The 24069-nt window shown below is 32.1% G+C and overlaps 1 protein-coding gene across 1 annotated transcript in view; it reads right to left on the reverse strand.

Moving 5' to 3' along the window:
* Positions 1-1076: 1076 nt before the first annotated feature.
* The window catches only part of LOC136040720 (pH-sensitive chloride channel 2-like), a 92275-nt gene continuing 69282 nt past the window's right edge, over positions 1077-24069 (reverse strand). The window contains exons 7-8 of the mRNA XM_065725025.1: positions 11589-11754; positions 1077-1268 (exon numbers count right to left, since the gene is read on the reverse strand). Of these exons, the coding sequence (XP_065581097.1) occupies positions 1103-1268; positions 11589-11754 (332 nt within the window). The 3' untranslated portion in view covers positions 1077-1102. The remainder of the gene's footprint in view (positions 1269-11588; positions 11755-24069) is intronic.

Raw genomic sequence — 24069 nt, forward strand, 5'->3', positions numbered from 1 at the left:
GAAAAAGAAACAGAAGAAAACTAAAAAAAATTACCATAAACAAACTAACTCATAGACAAGAATAACGTGTTAATTTTGTTTTTATATGTTAATTTGTTTAAATCTGTTATATCTTCTTTACTCTTTCTTATTCCCTATTGATAAGAATATATAAGATATTCTCTCAAGTTGTGAGGCAGAAATCTATCATTACTATCATTACTTGTGTTATTATTTGTATTATTCACTTGAAGTATGCCTTCGCATTGAAATTTATACCTATTTATTAATATTTTCACTCCATTGCGAAAGACTGTCAAAAGAGGGAGGTACTTTTCCTAGGTATTTGTGCTTTCCATTTAGGCTAGCAAGATTCTAAAAGACAAAATGCCAGGAAAATGACACTTTTTCCCTTTAAAGATCCCTTTGCCTATAGACCTTTGCCTATAGACCTTGCTCTTTTCTTTTCCAGGCCAATAAAGTATAAATGCTTCAGGACTTGAAGAGTATGAAACTGATTATTATAGTAAATAGTTAGTTTCATACACTTCAAGTCCTGAAGCAACTATACTTTATTGGCCTGGAACAGAAAAGGGCAAGGTCTATAGGCAAGGGGGTTTACTGTTCTTGATAACAACTACAACAGTTTTCAGACAAGAGTTCTGTTTTGTTCTCTTTCATTCCTTATATATAGTATTTTTCCTCTTTGCACTGTTTTCTCTTATATATTATAGTGGTATAATCAGATTTTTATATTTTTCGATTGATTAGGATCAGGGGCTTTCATTTAAGATCAGGGGCTCTAGCATTTTACTGGGGGCAAGAGGAGTCTCCATCCGGAGAGTCAAGGGGCACGGCTGTATAATAATTTTTTCTCCAAATAACTGAGGGGGCCCATTCCCCCCAAATCCCCCAAAAAAGGACGGAACTAATTAGGATATTCAGAAGGAATACCAAAATATTTGGTTCAGTCCATTTTATTCACTGTCTTGATTAAAAGTTATTCATGTTACTCATAAATTAGAAGATTCATATTTGATTCCTCTAAAATAAGCACACTTAGTTACCCCCCCCCCCCCCAGTATGAAGCTGATTAGGTTACCACGGCCCACCGAATAGCTTTTTAACTAACCAAGTCATGTAGATTTTCCTCAGACATTTCCTTATTCTTGAGCTTTTTCCTTGCCATCCTTCGAAGCACCCAATCTGGGAGATTTCTTTTTGTGACATTCCAAGCCTCATGTTTGATTATATTCCACACAGTGAGCTTTTCTATTTCAACCTTTCTCCTGAAGAAATTATTTAAAAATAAGTAAAAAGAAAAAAATTAAGCAAAATTAAGTATTCAGACACCACTAAAACAGCATCACATTCATCCCTTAAGCTGATTTTTCACAATTTTCACAATGTTTTTTGTATTTAATATGCACAGCTTGCCTATTCTTCGTATTTTGGAAAATTCGTTGACACCTATTCTGTTAGTCAAATTAAAATTATGTTTTGGCATAAAATTGAATGCATTCAATGCTGCTTTGATACAATTAGATTGTATCAATCTAATTGTATCAAATTTGATACATATTAGATACATATTATATAGTTATTTGATACATGTTAGATAGTTCAGAGACATATTACATTAATTAGATCAGGTAATGAAATCTAATTGAGTAAATTCACCTTTTTCACCATGTTTTTGTAATTGAGTAAATTCACTCAATTACAGTTAATTTACTAATTTGAGTAAATTTGTAAAATTTACAAATTTACTAATTTGAGTAAATTCACCATGTAATTGAGTAAATTCACCTTTTTCACCGTGTTTTAAAATTACATTAATTTTCACCATGTTTTTTGTATTTAATATACACAGCTTGCCTATTCTTCGTGTTTTGGAAAATTCGTTGATACCTATTCTGTTAGTCAAATTAAAATTGTATTGAATGCATTCAATGCTGCTTGATAATCATATTAGATAGTTCAGAGACATATTACATTAATTAGATCAGGTAATGAAATCTAATTGAGTAAATTCACCTTTTTCTTAAAATACTCCACACAAAAGTAAGTTCATTCAGCATTAAGTGCTGAATTAAGCATGAAGACACTTAAAGTACAAAACACGCACACCCCCCCCCAAAAAAAATTATTACCCGGATCTAACTTAAGTCTATTCCTGAAGACTCAGTTTTAAAAAAAAAATTGTGGTTGTTTCAAAATTATGAGATTTCTTAGGGCCATGGCAAGTTTCAGTCAGTGCAGCCGCACTGAACCGTACAAAACAAATTGGCAAAACCCACTAGTTAAATTTGACAACGGTGCTTATCCGTACAAATTCAAACATTGACACTGTATTTTTGGAATTGTTTTTTCACAAAGATAACAGCGAAGACAGCAAAGGCTGCATATTCTTAGGGTATTTGATACAATAGGTTTTTAGCTATTTTTTTTCTTTGCTGATTTTTAATCGTGTTTATTTGATTTTTTTAATCCAGCCACCACCACTACCCTATTCCCTGAACTGTAATTTTTATGACTTTCACAGCATTCCACCAATTTGCAATAAACACAGTTTGTCGAGTTTTTTACTTTCCAAATTTGTCTTCACACTTAAATATCAATATAAATTGTTAAAATACACGTCCACTCAAGAAAAACTTTAAATTTAACGTTTCGTTACGCAAACTTAAGTGGTGAATGCTATCTGTTGCAAATTTTGTGCTAAATTGACTCTACTTGGAGTCACACGTTCTATGACTGTATGCTACGTTATGGAAAAGTCAAAATAGCAATAACCAAATGCAGCTTATGCATGAGCAATTAATGGATTTTGAAAACAATCTTCACTCCATATGTCAATTTTTAAACAGTTTGGTGATGAAAATTGTGTTAATGCTAGACGATGACTATGGCAAGTTTTATTTTTGTTTTTTTTTCCATGTGCAAAAGGACTTGTTTAAATGTAAAGAGTTATGCTTAGCATAAGATAACTGACCCATTTAACATGGAAAATTATTTACCTTGTATGAAAGCCACATAAGCATTGAAATAGATAAAGATGTTTTGAATCAAATATATTTTGTTAGTGGTTGGAGAGTAGACAAATACTATTATACTTGCCATTGCATTTATGTTCTTTCTCTAAGAAAAGAATTTGAATTAAAATTTCCCAGCACTCCACATACGGCGGGCTGGTATAAGTTTATTTCTCTAAATATGCATTAGCATCAATCATCGCAATCTGGAACTTCAATTGAACTAAGAAATTCTCTCGTAAATTCCACTCGTCCTTCCTCTTAAGGTATCAAAGAATCATTTTTCTTATAACCGCAAATTTCTTTGTTCATTATTTTCATTTGAGAATAGTTGTAATGCTTATTGTCGCATGTATTTTAGCCGTAGATCGTGTTGTACTTTATCTTCGTGCGTCATTACCTCAGAAATTTTCCCATGCCCTTTGCTTTAGTTGTTTGGGTTCATCTAAAATCATATTGAATGATATTGAATTATGTAGATGGTTAATTTAAATCGGCCTTTTGCTGCAATGGAAGAGAATTTCAAAGCCCTCATGAAGACAGAGAAAAGAAAAGAAATTCTGGTGTAAATTCAAATACTCCTTCCTGTTAGTGCATTAAAGAATCATTCATTTATAGGATTTGTTTTCTACTGGGTCTCGTAGTTTGTTAAGATCATCCCTGTCACTTTTCTTATAACTGCAGATTTCTTTGTCCACTGTTTTCATTTGGGAATAATCGTGATGCTTGTTGTCGCATGTGTTCTAGCCGCAGATCATGCTACGCTTCATTTTCGTGCATCGTTACCTCAAACATTTTTCCATGTCCTTTGGTTTAGCTGTTCGGATTCATTCAAAATCCTGATGTAACGATTTTGAATTATATAGATGGGGATGCCATATCTAATTTAAGTTGGTCTTCTACTACAATTGAAGAGAATCCCACAGCCCTTAAGAACTCATATGCAAAAATTGGACTATCGTCTTATGAAAAGAAGGGGGGCTATTGTTGTGAATCTAATAGTAACACCCCCGTCCCTGATATGAAGTTTGGTAATCAGACACTTAAATTAGCTTCAAGTTTAGTGTACATCGGTCTCTCTATTTTTCGTGACGTGAAACCAACAAGTATATTATTAATTGATGGCTTTTCGACTATAAGTCAGTAGGGAAAATAAGATGCTTATATCTTTGAAGATTTGTTTTAATCGTTAAATTAGCGCAAAAGTGCATACTTTTCTTGTTATGCCTCATATTCTTGCTCTTTCTCCTATTTAGCTTCTGCCATCGTATAAGAAAAAATGAATACTCTTCTCTTGGTTTTATCGCCTTTTAAAGTTTGTGTTGTGTTTGCCCCCTTGGAAAAGGAATTTCATGATAAGTGTAAAGTACTGCATCCCCGATATATACCTGGCTGTACAGAAACGAATTCAGATGCTCTGGCAAGGTTTGGTTAAGGAAACGCCTTCTGATATTTATCTTTATTATTGTTTATCTTTAGTATTTTTCTTTATTTTTTTAATTGTGATTTTCGGTCTTTAAAGTGGGCAATAAAATACAATAAAGTTTAATTTCTAAAAAATGTCAAGCGCAAGCACAGGTGGGCAGAATTCGCAGTCTAGATAAAAAAGTACATATAAAAAAGAATGAGCTACTATAAGTAAAAAGAAACTATTAAAATGTCACAAAGGTTGTAAAATTTATAAAAAATACTGAAATTCATTTTTTGTGAATATTTTTAACATGTTCACTATGTACGGGGGAAGTTTTTCTATATCTTTCAGTGGATAATTGTATTGGGGCAAGAATGGGGATATTTCTTCAATCAGATCGAGAGAGGCGAGGTCGAAGGTTTGAAATTTGACGCGTTTCCCCTTAATTTTTCACCTCCTAAATTTGAAAGCATACCATACCATTAAGTAGTTAGACAAATGATACGTGAATTTTACCTCAGTGTTTATCTGTGTCAAAGATGGAGTTACCTTAACATAGAGCTTCTAACTTTTAGTTATGGATAGTGCATTTCAATCTCCTTCAGCACCTCATAAATCAAAGGAATTACAGAGTAATAATATAGATTTTTCTCGTAATTTTTTACACAAAATATAGGCAATTAGGGGAACGTGGGGCCTTGCCACCGATATTAGATTGGATTTTGAAGCGGTCATTCGGAGCGATTTAACTATTTATTGGGGGATGGTGTTTGAGTCAGTCTTACTCCATCTTCGCTTAGGTGCTTATTCTTGCTATTTAATAGTTCTCTACCGCCCACCGACTTCCTCATATAAGGAGTTCTTTAATCTCTTGGAGGAATATCTTGAGAAGTTGCCTGTGAATCTCCCGTGTTTCTTTGTGGGTGATCTAAACGTTAACCTGATTGAAGTAAAAGCAAAGAGCAGCCTACTATCGAATATTTTCATATCATTTGGATTACTTACATCAATCAACATACCTACGAGGGTCACGGATACATCCGCAACATGTGTTAATAATATATTATCTAATGTTAACCCTGATTCCCCCGTGTTGTTGTTAGTGACACTTCTGACCTTCTAGACATGCTAATCCTCTAAGAAATAGTTGTAGGTTAAAGATTGAGTTTTCTTGGCATTATGTAAATAAAGCAATTCTCTTGTGTTAGAAGAATGTATCGTCTCAAATGAATTGGGATAATATTTTATACATTGCATCTAATAATGAAGAGAGGCTTAATTTATTCTACCAGATTATTCAAAGGGAATTAGAAAAGCATTGTCACAGGAAAAAAGGACACCGTAAGGCAACCCCAAAAAAGCAATGGGTGACTGCTGACTTTCTGAAAGTGATGTGTAGTAGAGACCAACTTTATAAAAAAAAATCAAACATAAATGTGATTTAATTTATATAATGTATAACAACTATTGCAATGCTCTTAATCGATTATTCGGAAAAGCAAAAAGAGAATATTGGTCGAGGAAGTTTGAGGAAATATCGGGATGTCCGGAAAAAATGGCGCATGATTAAAAAAGTACTTCAGCAGCCAACGAAAACAATCCCACTTGAAGTAGTCAATCAAGAAGGTGAAATGTCAAAAATGGTTGATGATGTCTCGGAGGTATTCATAAATTACTTCTCAGCGGTAGAAGAGCGTGTTACCGAAGGAATCTGTCCACTGTTATGTGATCCAAGCATTTTTGACTACCTTGGTTATTTTGAATCTCAGATTTCAATGTATTTAGCACCTGTATCGTTGATTGAGATGAAGCAGGTGAAATGAAAAGTATTGCCTCTGATAGTTATTTCATATCAAAGAGTGATTAAAGTTATTCTGCAACTAATCCAGAAGTAACTTTTGTCGATAATTAATTTTGCATTAAAAGAGGGTTTCTTCCCGTCTTGTTTCAAAGTAGCTCGTGTGACCCCTGTTTATAAGGGTGGCGAGACAAATAATTTAGGAAATAGGCCGATTTCAGTTCTCCTTGTGCAATCATGTGTTTTAGAGAAGTATTTTGCTGCCCATCCTTAACCATATTTAGAGCATCGTAATGTGTTAAATGCTCACCAAGTCGGATTTGGGTATGGTCATACAATAGAACAAGCGGTTGCCTATCTGAGCATCATAGTCAATCAATTGATGGATGAAGTTTAAAAAATCTTAGCAATATTTTTAGATATAATTAAAGTTTTTGACACAGTAGACCATGATTTTCTACTTCTAAAGTGTAAGTTTTATGGCATAAGAGGCCCTGGGCTTAACTGCACGCATTCTTAGCAGGACTGCTATAGCATGTTCAGATTGACTAAAAGTGCTCATCAAGCTTTCCAATTACATGTAAAGTTCTACAGGGCTCAGTTCGTGGTCGGCTATTATTCATAATTTTTGTAAATGACCGTAGTCAAGTTATGTCTAATATTAAAAACATTTTCAGCGAAGTATTCCATGATCCACAAAAAGTGACAGGATCGATGTTTGCTGATGACACGTCACTTGTTTGTCTTGCAAGAACTGAGAAGGGATTGCTTGAATTAAGCAAAAAAAAACATTAGATAGATAGATAAATTTAATTTTCACCATAATTTTCATGGCACTGCCAAATTTCTTTGGTATAGTCACATTAAAAAGTGACGCAAAAACGAAGAAAACAAATACTTATCCTCCTGATTTTCGTTACACACTCTTACAAAACTAGGTATAAAACTCTTCGCTAACCGCGGGTGGGCACAGCGTACCAGCTGAAGTTTGTCAACAGGCACTGCAACCCTGCACGGGAGTCGTTTTGTTGTGGATTTAGGGAGAGAAAGGGTTTTGTGGATTGGGTGGATCAAAGATTTTCTTCCGAAATCCATGCAGAGTTTCTCTCTTCTTTTTTCCAGAGTTTGTATTTTAAACTTTTTCTGCAGCTCTTCATACAACATTTCTGCCTTCTTCGAAACTATCATTAGAGCTCTTTTCTGAACTCTTTCGAGCCTGGCGCTTTGCTCAGCCGTCATTCCAAAATGCCATACAGGAGCTGCATATTTCAGAATTGGGCGAATAAAAGATGTAAATATTTGGAGGAGGTGATCTGGAGGGGCACTATGTTTAGACATAAGATTGAACACCTACAGCCCAATATTACCCCTTTTTACTAGACTAGTTGTGTTTGCTTCCCATCTTAAATCACTGGTTATAATAACTCCCAAGAGTTTAACCTTATTGACTTTAAGAGAATCAGAGAAAGTTGGTAGGAAATTAAGCTCAGAAGAATTTAAAAATGAAATAGTTAAAATAGAAGATTTACTGTCATTTATTGACATATTTGAAATGGAAGCTTTAGTCTTCACATTATCACTTAAAATTTGAGCTTTGCTAAATTCATTTGCTTCACAAATTCTCCAAGGGTAAGGTCATCAACATATTTCCAACGGCCTTCACAATCATTAGCAATATTATTAATCACAACTAGAAAAAGAATATGACCCAGGATGGTACCTTCAGGTACACCACAAAAAACTGGCTCAGGCTCAGATAAAGACTTCTTAGATTTTAAAATTTGGAACCCATTTATTAAAAAACTCTTAATGATTTTCGCAACAGCGGGGTTCACTCTAAAATCAATTAAAAGCTTAGAAAGTAAAATGTTATGATCAATCAGATCAAAACCTTTTTTCAAATCAATTGTTATTAAGTTTAGCCATTTACCAGGCTCATCAACATGCTTAAAATGAAATGTAAAAGACTGACTAGAAAATGGGATGTTGATGTATTCTTTCTGTTACTGTACTGATGAGGATCAAGGAGGGGTTCAACTTCAGCTTTTAGCCAATTTGCTACAAAGCTTTCGTACATTTTGCTAAACAAGGGGGTCAAAATGATTGCTCTCACGCCATCGAAATTAAGTTAAGTATCTTTTTTAGGGATTGGAGTAACATACCCCGTTTTCCATGTCTGTGGGTAAACTGAAGAAGTTGAAATGCAATTAAAAATTTGCGCTAGTGGCTTAGTCAATTTATCAGGAAATGCTTTTATAAGTTCAATCGGAATATCAATGGGAGCTATACTAGTTCGTCTTAGTTTCTTTATTTTACTAAAAACTTGATCCTCAGAAATAGTAGGTAATGGTATGTCATTATGTGGTATTTTCTGATACTCTTGGGTCGTTTTATTTACATCAAGAGGTGGCAAAGATTGGACTATTCTGGCCAATGACCATTTAACTGGTTAGCAACTTTTTCATCATTAGAATCTGAACAAAAATCAACACCACTAGGGGATTTTCTACAAATTCGTTTTATTTCCTTATACCACATGCTAGGCTTTGATTCAAAAAGGTTATCAATTTTTTTGTGGTAATACTCAGCTGCAGTTTTTCTTGTCATTTTACGTATTTTGTTACGGAGTATATTAGCATTTCTTATTTTCCCTTCTTTTCTTAGTTGAATTGTATACCGAATCAAATCTTTAATTTCTTGGGTTATGTAAGGACGTTCTGTGTTGCACCGCTTGGAAGTTTTCTCAAGAAATCATTCTTCATATTGTTTCTTAATTTATCTTGCAGAAATTTAGCTTTTTCATAAGAGGACTCTAAAATTGCTACCTCATCCCAAGACTTGGATGTAATCCAATTTTCAAATTCCAAGAAACCCCTGTCCGAAAGAGGTCGGTAGGAAACTTTTTCCACTACATATTTTACTTTATACGAAGGTAGTGGGCCCCACTTTATCGTATAGTGGTAGCTACCACCAGGGGGAGGTAGGTCATGAGGTTCATTATAATATTCTGACAAATTTGTGCAAATTACGTCGAGTTTATTATTACCTTTAGTTGTCGGCAACTTTAGTATCTGTCCATTAGTCCATTAGACGTAGTTTCAACTTGGATGCACCTAAATAAACTACAAGTTTACCCAGCTAAGAGTAGTTTATTATATTCTCGAGAACGGCTACATATTATCCATGGATTTCACGATTAAAATACAATTATGACGAGATTGAAAGGAAGTCTTGTGTCAAGAATTTAGGTATTACACTTGTTGAAACTGTCGTTTAAGGAACATGTTGGGAACAGATCAGCGATTTTATCACAGAACATCGGAATTCTAGGAAAACTCGCACATTTTGTCCCACATCGCATTTTAAGGTTGTTGTATTTTTCTACAATATATCCGCAAATTTATTATTGTTCTTCGGTATGGTTAGGGAGTTTTCCGTCACTAGTCGCAAATTCTTCAAAATAGTCCGATTGGTTTACTCTGCAAAAATCTTATAGTGATTCTATCAGACTGGAATATGGAAGACAAAAAATTTTACTGTCTGCTGGCTCAAGGATTTTATCACCATCTTATAGTGATTCTATCAGACTGGAATATGGAAGACAAAAAATTTAACTGTCTGCTGGCTTAAGGATTTTATCACCATCTTATAGTGATTCTATCAGACTGGAATATGGAAGACAAAAAATTTTACTGTCAGCTGGCTTAAGGATTTTATCACCATCTTATAGTGATTCTATCAGACTGGAATATGGAAGACAAAAAATTTTACTGTCTGCTGGCTTAAGGATTTTATCACCATCTTATAGTGATTCTATCAGACTGGAATATGGAAGACAAAAAATTTTACTGTCTGCTGGCTTAAGGATTTTATCACCATCTTATAGTGATTCTATCAGACTGGAATATGGAAGACAAAAATTTTACTGTCTGCTGGCTTAAGGATTTTATCACCATCTTATAGTGATTCTATCAGACTGGAATATGGAAGACAAAAAATTTTACTGTCTGCTGGCTTAAGGATTTTATCACCATCTTATAGTGATTCTATCAGAAGGTTTTTATCACCAGCTATTAATTTTTAAGCATGATAATAATAATTTACCTTAATGCTTCTCAGGCATGTTTCAGGTCAGATCTGATTGCCACAATTATATTACTCGAACAAGCAAGGCATTGTCTGCTCAAATTACCATCACTACAAGGTCTAAGTTCTCCTTTATTTATCAAGGAATTAAATTATCGAATAGTAATGGTAACACAATTAATGAGATAAAAAGGTGTGAAGAAATTAGAAATAAAATTAAGGAAAAAATGTATTCTAATTATGAGTTTTAAGCTATTATTTGTCATTTTTATTTATATTTTATTTGTCAATTCATGGACTAGCTATGATATGATATGTAATGATATAATTTGGTTTGAACAATCTAGAATTAAAGTCAAGGGAAAAATGTATCCTATTTATGAATTTTAAGCTATTATTTGTCACTTTCTTCATCTTCTTCTTTTGTTGCTTGAGGTGTGTGAAGGTGTATAGCGGATTATTCGTATGGCTTTTCTTCTTTTTTTGGTCGTTAAGACGACTCCAGCAGCACCTCCGCAAGGTGCAATATTTTTTGTATTATCAGTATTTCTTTTTTATTTAATTTGTTCTTATAACTAGCAGTACTATTTTTTTTCTATTCCTGGCACGCCCCTAGGACAACTTGCCATTGCAAGCTCATAAACAGGCTGGACAATTTAGTTTAATGACTTTGGTTTTCATGTATTATATATATATATATATAAATATATATATATATATATATATATATATATATATATATATATATATATATATATATATATATATATATATATATATATATATATATATATATATATATATATATATATATATATATATATATATATATATATATATATATATATATATATATATATATATTGCATTTATTTCTGGTATATTTAATTTGTGCTTAAAACTAGTACTAAATTTTTCTTTTTTTTCCTCTATTCCTGGCACGCCCCTAGGACAACTTGCCTTTGCAAGTTCATTGGTATCCTACAATATTTAGTTAAATTACTTTGTATTTAATGTATTAAATATATTTATTTTTTATTAAATATATGTATGCATTTTGTTAAAATTTATTTTTTATTAATAAATTAAGCTAATTCTGTAGGGACTGTCATTGGAAAAAAATCATCAGAATTACCCTCCCTAGATTTTGAAAAATATTTATTTTGTAGTTTATTTTTTATACACTGAAAAAAATTCTTGCCCACTCGCCTATATACTTTTGAATTTTTGCGTCTATATGAATTGGCAAAAAGATAAGCATGCAATCGAGTATACTCACCTTCTTCTATAGATACTCCATACGAATCCAAGCTCTGCCAACATTAAAAACATAAAGATAAAACAAATGAATGAGTAGACATCTACAGATTTTACTCCACCTCCTTTTGGCATAGCAATCGATAAAAATCGACTGATCATAATGAAATGGTAAAAAGGACTTGAACCTGGAAAACAAAAATTATAACGGATTGGACTAATAGAGGCGCGACCAAAACTGTTTATTTGTGGACGGGGAAACAAATATAAAAAAGTATCGATTCTATTAAATTTGAACAAACATTGCAACTTATACTCGGGTAGGGTAGTGAGAATAAAAGCTGACGGGAATGGCTATGTAGAAACTTATACGGATATATGTAAAGAGTAGAAACTAAGTAGAAACTTAGACGGAAATATGCACATGACACAAGACATTTCAAGATGAATGAGCCTTTCCTGGGAAAATGCAGTTGCCTTTGGAACTTGAACGGATATATGCACATGACATAAGACATTTCAAGATGCATGAGCCTTTCCTTGGAAAATGCAGTTGCCTTCGGAGCCTGTACGGATATATGTACATGACACAAGACATTTCAAGATGCATGAGCCTTTCCTTGGAAAATGCAGTTCCCTTTGGAACTTGAACGGATAAATGCACATGACATAAGACATTTCAAGATGTATGAGCCTTCCCTTAGAAAATGCAGTTGCCTTTGGAACTTGTACGAATTAAATAAAAAAAAACTGTTTTTTTTAACTGAAAGTAAGGAGCGACATTAAAACTTAAAACGAACTGAAATTACTCCGTATATGAAATGGGTTGTCCCCTCCGCAATCCCTCGCTCTTTACGCTAAAGCTTTTAATTGTTATAAAAAGTAGAATTGTGGCAACGAGTCAAACTTTAGCGTAAAGAGCGAAGGATTGTGGAGGGGACAACCCATTTTATATACGGAGTAATTTCTGTTGGTTTTAAGTTTTAATGTCGCTCCTTACTTTCAGCTAAAAAAAAATAGTTTTTTTCAATTTAATTTCTGAACGTTTTTGAATTAATGCATGTTTGATTTTGGCTCTCTGCACATAAATTATTAAAATGAAATTTGTATATTAATTCTTTTTTTTTGGCTAAATGGCTTTCTCTTAGTTTTGATCAGACGATTTTGAGAAATAAAGGGTGGGGAAGGAGGCCTAGTTGCCCTCCAATTTTTCTGTTACTTAAAAAGGCAACTAGAACTTTTAATTTTTAACGAACGTTTTTATTAGTAAAAAATATGCGTAACTTAAGAATTAACTTACGTAACAAACTTTTATATTCTTATATTTTATTATGTGTACGGTGGGGTTTGTACCCTCGTTAATACCTCGCTCTTTACACTAAATCGCAAGTTTTGTCCCAATTCTTTAAGAATGACCGCTGAATCAAAAAGGCCGTAGAATAAATAGTTGAAATTACTAAAAATACTTTAGTATAAAGAGCGAGGCATTTATCTCCTCCTAAATACCTCGCTCTTTATGCTAAAATGTTTTCAGAATCCCTCATATGCGTAATAATCTCTGTTTGTTTTAAGTTTCAATGCTACTCCTTACTTTCAATTGAAAAAACATTTTCATGTTAATTTTTTCATTGTTTTCTTTTATAGTAATGCTAGAAAATCCTGCGCCCTTTTCATTGAGTTTTTCTTCCCCAATGACATATTCCTCCAAGAAAAGATCCTCCCACATAGCCCCCTCCCCTAAACCCCACCCCCAAACCAAAAACATCCCCCTGAAAATGTCTGTACACTTCCCAATAACCATTACTATATGTAAATAGTGGTCAAAGTTTGTAACTTGCAGCCTCTCTCCCAGGGATTGTGGGGGAGTAAGTCATTCCCAAAGACATAGTTATTATGGTTTTCGAATATGCGGAACAAAATGTACATATCAAAATTTTGATTCGTTGACTTTGGGAAAAAAATGAGCGTGGGAGGGGGCCTAGATGCCCTCCAATTTTTTGATCACTTGAAAAGGGCACTAGAACTTTTCATTTCCGTTAGAATGAGCCCTCTTGCGACACTCTAGGACAACTTGGTCGACACGACGACCCCTGGGGAAAAGAAAAAAAAAAAAAACTAACAAACAAATAAACATGCACCCGTGATTTCTCTTCTGGCAAAAAATTACGAAATTCCACATTTTTGTAGATAGAAGCTTGAAATTTTTGCTATAGGGTTCTCTGATACGCCGAATGCGATGGTGTGATTTTCGTTAAGATTCTATGACTTTTAGGGGATGCTTTCCCCTATTTTCCAAAATAAGGTAAATTTTCTCAGGCTCGTAACTTTTGATGACAAGACTGAATTTAATGAAACTTATATATTTAGAATCAGCATAAAAATTCAATTCTTTAGTTGCCTTATGAACCTGTTCGGATATATGCACATGACGCAAGACATTTCAAGATGCATGAGCCTTTCCCTGGAAAATGCAGTTCCCTTTGGAACTTGAACGGATATATTCACATGACACAAGACATTCCAAGATGTATGAGCCTTTCCTTGGAAAATACAGTTGCCTTTGGAACTTGTACGGATTTATGCACATGACACAAGACAATTCAAGATGTATGAGCCTTTCCTTGGAAAATGCAGTTGCCTTTGGAACTTGTACGGATATATGCACATGACACAAGACATTTCAAGATACATCGGCCTTTCCTTGGAAAATGTAGTTGCCTTTGGAACTTGTACGGATATATGCGCATGACACAAGACAATTCAAGATGTATGAGCCTTTCCTTGGAAAATGCAGTTGCCTTTGGAACTTGTACGGATATATGCACATGACACAAGACATTTCAAGATACATCGGCCTTTCCTTGGAAAATGTAGTTGCCTTTGGAACTTGTACGGATATATGCGCATGACACAAGACAATTCAAGATGCATGAGCCTTTCCTTGGAAGATGCAGTTGCCTTCGGAACCTGTACGGATATATGCACATGAGACAAGACATTTCAAGATGCATCGGCCTTTCCTTGGAAAATGTAGTTGCCTTTGCAACTTGAATGGATTTATGCATATGACACAAGACAATTCAAGATGCATGAGCCTTTCCTTGGAAAATGCAGTCGCCTTTGGAACCTGTACGGATATATTTACATGACACAAGACATTTCAAGATGCCTGAGCCTTTCCTTTGAAAAGGCAGTTCCATTTGGAACTTGAACAGATATATGCACATGACACAAGACATTTAAAGATGTATGAGCCTTTCCTTGGAAAATGCCGTTGCTTTTAGAACTTGAACGGATAAATGCACATGACATAAGACATTTCAAGATGTAGGAGCCTTTCCTTGGAAAATGCAGTTGCCTTTGGAACTTGAACGGATATATGCACATGACACAAGACAATTCAAGATGTATGAGCCTTTCCTTGGAAAATGCAGTTGCTTGCGGAACCTGTACGGATATATTTACATGACACAAGACATTTCAAGATCCATGAGCCTTTCCTTGGAAAATGCAGTTCTCTTTGGAACTTGAACGGATATATGCACATGACACAAGACATTTCAAGATGTATGAGCCTTTCTCCGAATACAGAAACCCAAACCAGTTTTTGTCAAATCTCGCAGATCTAAATTCCTGGATGCGTTCTGTATAATGGACAACTTCAAGTACTACTACGAGCTCGGAATACAAATATACTTTATTTGATGTCCTTGGTTCCTTATCATTCGTCAAAAATTATAAAACCCTGATTCGTTTCCAGCTCAAAGGGCTGACCTAAACGTATACATTGAGAATAGTCAGAGCTTAACTCACTAGATAAGTGGCCAATGGCATTATGAAGAAGATCATTAGAATATTAAAACTTCCTAGAGGTATTGGAAATCACCCTACTATGGTTCTGAATGAATAGCAGTAGCAGTTTCTGTTTGGCAATCCTTATAGTAATAACTAGGAGTTTTTATTGTTTTAAAAAGTATATTGTGAGAAAAAGTCAAACTTTAGTGTAAAGAGCGGGGCGTTGGGAAGCCCCCCTGGACAAGGGGTTGTCCAGGGAGGGGCAACCTTTTTTCATATACGGAATAATTTCTGTTCGTTTAAGGTTTTAAAGTCGCTCCTTACTTGCAGTTAAAAAAAACTTGTTAGTTTTTTTTTAATCACCGAGTGAGAAGAGAAGAATTCCGAATAAAGCAACAGATCCCGGATGGGATTTCCCACCAAATAGTAAATTACAAATTAGAGTTGAATAATAAATAGGGGGTAGTTGGAATAAGCTGTAAAAACAGTGAAAACTATCAGAATAAACACGAGTCTTAAAAAAACGGTAAAACAATGCTTGTTTTTCTTCTAGTAATGGAAAAATTCGTGTTCTTGCGGATATTATTATTAATCCAGGATTTAACCATCCAAATGTCTGTTCTTCAGACAATTGGATAACAATTTTTTAATCTAAAAAGGCCATTGAATACTTTTTATGTACCAAGTGCGTGTGTAATAAATACCTGTCAAGAATTTCACCAGCATATTTTTTCATTTCACAAGTATAGACTTTTCTAGAAATATAACATGTACAATGAGCCAAAATCTTGAAGAAGTGAACCATTGAGCAGGCCAAGGTACGTAAACTTACTTATGCCTAGGATTTACGTCTTGACAGAAAAATAGGTATTATACTATAGTAGGTCTTATAAAGTAGGTATTATATGCAATAAAAAGCAAAGTTGTCGACCAGTATTTCTCTGAAATCGTTACATTGGAAAACATTTATGTCGTTTTCAATGATTCTTTCCAAATATTTGAACATTCTCGCACTTGATCGAAAGTTTATTTTTCACATAATTTATTCTTCAAGGCATTTTTCAAGACGTTTCAAGACATTTCAAGACGTTTTTAAGACATTAGTAGTGTAGTAAATGGGGTTTTAGTCTCACCTAACTCATTCATGGAATTTACATAATTTTCAGTCAATTTTACATCATTCTAACCCCAAATATTGCCCATTTTGGATATTTTCTATCCCTACATTCAAATTGAAAACGGGTCCTTGGAAATCAAACTTGGTATTATTTTTATACTTTTTCGCAATGTAAACACAGATTCTAGATCCACCTAGATCACCCCATCACTTTAACCTCTTTTCAATTGAATTCAAACCATTTTAATTAAAAATTTCCGTCATTTTTAAAATTTAATGTCTGGAGCATCAAGATCAAAACAGGTCTTGTGAAATAATAATTTTAGATATAATTTAAAAAAATAGTTTAATTATATTCAATTCTTCCTATACTACTGATAAAATGTAATAATTTAATATTTAGTGGATAGTTCGATATTAATATCTAAATAATTTATATTCTCTTTATTTTTCTTTCAATAACCTTTAAAATCATATCTTTATCAAACGCTTAGGTGCAAATAGATAAAATATTTCACCTTTAAAATCAATAATGATAACGATTTTCTTTGCATATTTAGTTGTAACACATTTCATTCCTTTAATCGTGTATTCCATTCCAATGTCTAAATCTTCTTTCCTAATAGTTCAATTATATTTATTTTCCATTTTCATTTCGCTTAAAAGTTTTTCTATTTATTAGTAAATAATTTTATTCAACAAATTTCCAAATCAAAAATAATTTATATATGAACAAATAATTTGCAATCATTATCCTCCGTGATTGCTTTTCCTTCTGAAAACATGCTGCGGTAAATGTTATACGGTTTAGCAGGTAGTTGATCTAATATAAGGTCTATTTTTATATCAGCAGTTGATCCGTGTCGATAAATATTCAATTCCTGCTTTGAAACATAAAATAAATAAAGTATATACTGTTTTGAAATCATTTTAACTTACAAATGTTTAAGTTACAATTTTAACTTATGTTTATATCCTAAGTTTAAGAATCGTTGATAAGTGTTAGAATAATCTTCATTAGCATTACTGAAATCATATTCAAATTGATATTTATATCCATTTACTCTAACTTCAATTCTATCAGTGTTCATATGGTCATTTACCATATTGTTTTGTGTATAACTGTCATTTTTTCAGATTTCTGTAGCACAACAACAATTTCAGTTGTATATTAGCGTTCACTGACTACCCTCCATGCTAGTTCTTAATCCGTTTTATTATCACTTTTAAGGTATTACGCGTTTCCTATGTTAATTCAACTGAGCTGCCCTTCGTTAATCCAGCTTCTAATTTTTCTCCCTTCTTCTTTAATCTGGATTCTAATTGAGTCGTTATGTGTAATCTGGGATGCATTACAGTAATATCCATGATAAATGCAATACATCTACTTTAAAATTTCAAGCTCCATATTTTATAATCATATAGAAAAAATCGTTTCTTTTTAATATAATTTGATGTGAAACGTCTCTAGAAACACGATTAATATCTTGAAAAAATCAAAATAATCGCGATAAGGATAAATATATATACGAACCTGGTGACTTTCTTTGGTTTTATTCAATCTTTTAAATAAACCACTATTAAAAGTGTTATTGCGTTTTATTTTAATGGTTCCACCACCTGCTGCAGTAGGTGTAAAAGTGCTTTAAAACTTATTTTCTGCTTTAAAGAAATGAACAGATTGGGTTTTATTCTCATACCATAGCATATTAGTAACTGCGCTTCGACTATTGTCATCTGAAAATTCTAATAAATATATAACGGTAGTCGTTATGCTTACATAATCAATGCTTTTAATACATTTCCCATTGATAATATATTCAGCATTTCTGAAAAAATTAAATCAATTTTTTTTAAGTAGCTTCATCATTATTTCGCATATGTGTTCCATCCAATTGTGTTATTTTCACTTTTACCTAAAGGTAACAATCACTTGGAAGAATCAAAGATGTCAAAACTTTTAAAATGAAATTCTAATTTAATTGTTGAGATAAATTCACACAGTTTTCTCTAATTTCTTTATATTCATATTTGGTTGTAGATTCATAATTAATACGCTTTTCAAATACTTCCCAATAAGGAGCAACAACTTGATTCACTGCCATTTATATACAGAAAAAATTATTAAACAAAACTTTAAAATATTTTCAAACAGTAGAGGTGGATCTTTGATTGTCACTGAGGGTTTCAACAAGAGTATCACCGGGGATGTATTTTAAGTCCCTTCCCTAAAATCATCGCATCCAATAAGCCTCTCCTCTGTTCATCAAGATGTTTATTGAAATATCTCTTATTATTTGAAACTATATCTTTTAGAGATCTCACATCATTTAACTCTCTTTGATTATAATCTATCCAATCTTTTCCATATTCAATCACTCTATTTTTAAATAATTTCAGTCGAGGTTTAATCATAGTGTTATACATGGAACGAGCTTCATCTTTTATATTTTTATGGACGTCTTGAATAATTGAGAATTGACGATATTTTTAAAGAAACTACCAATCCTGCTACCATACTGTCTTGTATACAGTAATTGTTTCTTATTGATTACCTTTTATTATAGATACATTTTATTAAATAATTTCATCATTAATTTTGGCGTTGATATATTCGTTTTGATTGACTGGAATATATTGCCTTTCTATAGAAATCTCACGAGAAACGTTCCAGGTTCAATTTTTGGAGCAATACTCCAGATCACATCAGAAGTTGTTTTCCCATTCACAATTGAACTATCCACTAATGAGCAGTGAATATGTACTTTATCAACCTTTCTTGTAATATTATGAACTTTTATATTATAAGCCTTTATTATATTTATTAAATAGTTAAGCTTCATTTTTCAAATCCTAAAATAAAACATAAATCACTATTGAGCCAAAGTTTATATCTCTCTTTCAAAATAATAACAAATTTCATTCTTGCTAGATTAGATGATATACTGATTATGCATCGATCTAGGGATGAATTGAAATAACGAGTTAAGAAGGTTGTTGTAAGGAGTTAAGGAGATTGTATAACGTCAAAGTTATCTTTAAGAGCTTTTAACTGTCTTCTGTAGATTTTTACCAACTGAGACTTTTTTTCTAATTCACTAGATCTCACACCCTTCATCTTTGCTCCATATTTTTCATTAAGTGTTCTTGATTCATCTATTGCATCTTTCAAATATTGATTTCTTTCAATTATTGATTTTTCTCAAAAGTTCATCATTTATCCCAGAATCGACATTAAAAATGAAAGTTGGCTTATTCGGGGGTAAAACAGCTTGACTTGAGTGACCTTGATTACTTGCTTGTAAATTTAATGCGTCGTTTAAAGAACGATCCAATCGTTAACAACATTTTCTAAAATTAGTGTCATTTCCATGTAATTTATCAGTATTTTAATTTTCTTCTTCAACGATTGGAGCACTCGACTTTTCAGCATAGTCATGAAATCTAGCTTGCTCTAAGGAACGTTCTTGAACTATATTTTTTTCCATTTCTCTACTTTTCACTATATTCGCAAATAGTTTATTCAACTTTATAAAATCCATTTATAGAAATAAAGATTTTATTGAATAAGTTTCGAGAGTTCTTTTTTGTAAAAACCACCAATAATGAGTTCACCAGTTTTATCCAACAGTTTATACGTTATAGGGGTTGCATGTTTCACTGCAGCTATTTGAAACACTTCAGTTGTGTAATTTGGTAGGTAACCTTTATCAAAAACATCCTCACTTTTATTGATTCTAGCCAACTCACCAAGATTCAGTTTGTTTATAGATGGTTTTTGAACTTGAACATCAGGTAATAGTTTAGACCTTGTTTTCATTTCCTTTTTTCCTCGCTTCTATTGGTTTCATTTTGATTGATCGATGATAAGAATTGTTATTATTGTCAAGGAAAGAGGGAAATACATCTATCCAACGTTTTGTGTTGCTATGGGTAAAATATTTCCACAATCTCTCTTTCATTGTACTATTAAGCCCTTCAAAAATCTGAGCTTTCAATCAAATTCAATTGAGAACCAATGAATTTCATGGCTCTTAAAATATACTTGGACGTTTTTTATAACAGATTCTTTATATTTTTATTTGTAACTTCTTGGGTTTTCCAATTTAAAATAAATCCTTAAAAACATTAATAATTTCCTTGCCCGTCTTATCCTTTAAAGGAATACACCAAGAATAGTTACTAAAACATTCGATGACTGCAAGAATACAATTAAAACTATTTTTTTCACTTTTATACGGTTACATGTCGACCAAATCTGCTTGCCGCTGGTTATCGCTACTCTTGCCAGCACAAATACCACTGCCTTTTATCCCAGGTTCTTACTCATTGCTTCCGTTTCTACAAAACCTGTTTTTTGCAACCACAAAATGTACAATTACCTTTAATCATTGGCATTTCATTTCTGTTTGAAATTGCCGAGTTAAAGACTCGGTGCAGAAACGTTTTTACATCGCATACAAAACATCTCCATTTATTACAGATTTTAATTATCAAACATATTAAAAAACCCTTAGAGATTTCTACGTGCTCAAGGAACTCTCAAGAATAGTAAATAGCAAGCAATAAAATTCATCAGGCTTGACTAATTTCAACATTTGCAATTTTGTTTATAGAATCAGCTTTTCAGCAATGGCTGACAATGCAATAGGGATAAAAATATTTTTATAACACAAATCCGAATTCGTCAAGATAAAAGTCGATTGCCGCAATATAGAATTAATGAATTGCGGCCATTTGGTTAAGATTATAATTTAAAAATAATTGGCAAAAACTTGAAATATTCAATACCATCAATAATCATCTTAATAATAAAATACCAATATGTGGTCACTATATTCAGGAGTCACGAAATATAAAACGACAAAAAGCAATATCCCTGCGATATTCAGCCTGAACTAAAAGTAAAATCAGAAAATGAAATCACATAAAAAATAAAATTATTTCAGATTGAAAACTTCAATTTAATATTTTACGAAATAAAGAAATCAAAACAGATTTTAATTGCTGAAAATTATAATAATGTAAAGAATAAAGTAAAAAATTATTCTAATAATCAAATAGAAGTCAATAAAAAGATGTTGATAAAAGTCGACAATTCATTCGATATGAACTGGTAGAGAAAGTCTTAAAAAGTACAGAATATTGACATTTCGAATATACTTGTAAATAAGAATATAAAAGAAAGTTCCAGATATCCCGGAATATATGCTTAAAGAAGAAGAGCACGATAATAATCCAGGTATTTAATGGATTAGAGAAAAATCTCTTGCAGTTAATATTTCAATAAATCCAAATGAAGCTGATTTTGGACCACTTTTTGACTCTGTTGTTAGAGATTAAAAAATAAAATGAATGATAAAGATAGTTATAGAGTTTAATTTACAACGCCTGTAATATTTTATTCTCAGAAGGATAATGAAGAACTTGAACCTATCCATTATCATAGCTTTTCCTGGGTTATTAATAAAAATAGTGACATTGAGCAAAGCCATCTAGATATTAATCAAAGGAACATTTAGACATTAGTCATAGAGAATACACCCAGATCAGGTTTAAAATTTGAAAGAGTCGATGGAATCAGTTATCGAATGACAAGATTACCAAAGTATGTGGGAGGTACTTAAAAAGAACTGCCTGAATTTGTAAAAAACAATAAAGCTTGCATTAATATAAAAATAATGATAGTAGATGCTTTCTTATGGTCAATACTAACTTATCTTCCCCCAGCATATGACAGACATGCTCATAGACAATCAAAATACAAACCCTACGAAAATAAATTTGAATTTAAAGGGATTACTAATTTTTCAATGGGTATTCAAGATATTTATAAATTTGAAAACAAAAATAAAATAATTTTTCTATTTGAAATAAGTGAAAATAAAGTGGCTAGAGATCATATTCCTAAGACTAAGATCAATGAATAAACTTCTACATTTGTGATTAATTTGCTCTATTTCGATAATCATTATATTTTGATTAAAGATTTAAGTAGATTATTTAGAACTCAAATTACTAAACATAAATCAAAAACTTATCGTTGCACCTACTGTGGAAGACATTTCACAGAAGAGCTTTAGTTTGAAAAACTGCTAAAAAGGATAACTGTCAACATTCTGACATCATTAGCCATAACCAGGATCTAAAATTGAATTTAAAAATATAGCCTAACAAATGAAAGTACCTTGCTGTAATGTAGCTGAGTTTGAACCATATAATGAAAAATTTAATCAAAAGAACGGTAAAAGATAATTAAAGTAGAAGAGCAAAAGCCATTTCCTTATGGATTCTAAGTGTGTTGCTCTTTTGATACAACACAAAACAAAATATGAATACTTTGGTGAATATAATATCGATCATTTTGTAACTACCATAACAAGAGTGTATACAGAAATAACCAATAAGTATGAAAATAAATAGAAAGATCATGGTTAAACACAAGAACAAGTAAGAAAAAATAGAATAATACGACTATTAAAAGTTGTCATATTTGTGAAAAGGAAAAAATAGAAAATAATTTTCATTTAGATTACGACCATAAGAATGGCAATATAAGTTGATTTACTCTTGAAATTGTAATAAAACCTTAGAATTCCTTAGTAAATCCCTGTTGTGATGCATAATCTCTCAAAACAGGACTATCATTTATTTATTAGAGAATTAGTACCTAATAACGGTATTTTTGTTGAAGCGGAGAGCTTTATACCATTTTATGAAACAATAGCTGTTAATAAAATTCTATACGAAATACATTTCATAGATTCACTTTTTTTTATGGCTTCATCGTTAGATAGGCTTTCTAAAAATTTAGCAAAGTGTGAATCTAAAGTGAAATGCAATTGTTCAAGAAATAACTTTAAATATACTTCTGATGTATTTCAAAATCCTTAAAAATTCAAATAGATAATAAAGAAAGGTGTTTATCCCTCTGAATATGTTGATAGCTATGAAAAAATATAAATGATAATAAATTATCTTCATTAGGCAAGTTTTATTATAGATTAACAGGGAAAACTATTTCTGAAGAGTATATTAAAGAGAAATATATTTTGGAAAATGTTCATATGTAAAACGCTATTAGATTACACTAATACGGTGGACTAGATCCACTGCACTTCTTTTCAGAACTAGGACTAACATGGGAAGCTTTTCTTAAACACTTTAAAGCTATAAGAGGAGGTCTATGTCAATGTATGAAAATATATGAAAAAATAAAATAATAAATATATAAATTTTTTTAATCAAACACAACATTCAAATTATTTAATATTTTTAAATTCTAGTAATTTTTTTGGTTGGGTAATGTCAAATAATTTACCTGAAAAATTCTTTATTTTTATTATTATATTCGACCATCTAATAGAAAACAATACCTCAGACTATTACCAACAATTAAAAGATTAATTTCAATCAGAAATGAATAAGGATAATGTAGGAGCCATTTATGACGTGGATTTAGAATATCTAAGAGAGTTAGACCATTCACTTAAAGATTTACCTCTAGCTCCTGAACATTTTCAATATAAATTCAGTACAACTTTAAATAATAAATAAATTATGTCGTGCATTGTAAGAATTTATAATTTTA

This window comes from Artemia franciscana, chromosome 21 (assembly GCF_032884065.1).
Source record: "Artemia franciscana chromosome 21, ASM3288406v1, whole genome shotgun sequence".
Classification (NCBI taxonomy): domain Eukaryota; kingdom Metazoa; phylum Arthropoda; class Branchiopoda; order Anostraca; family Artemiidae; genus Artemia; species Artemia franciscana.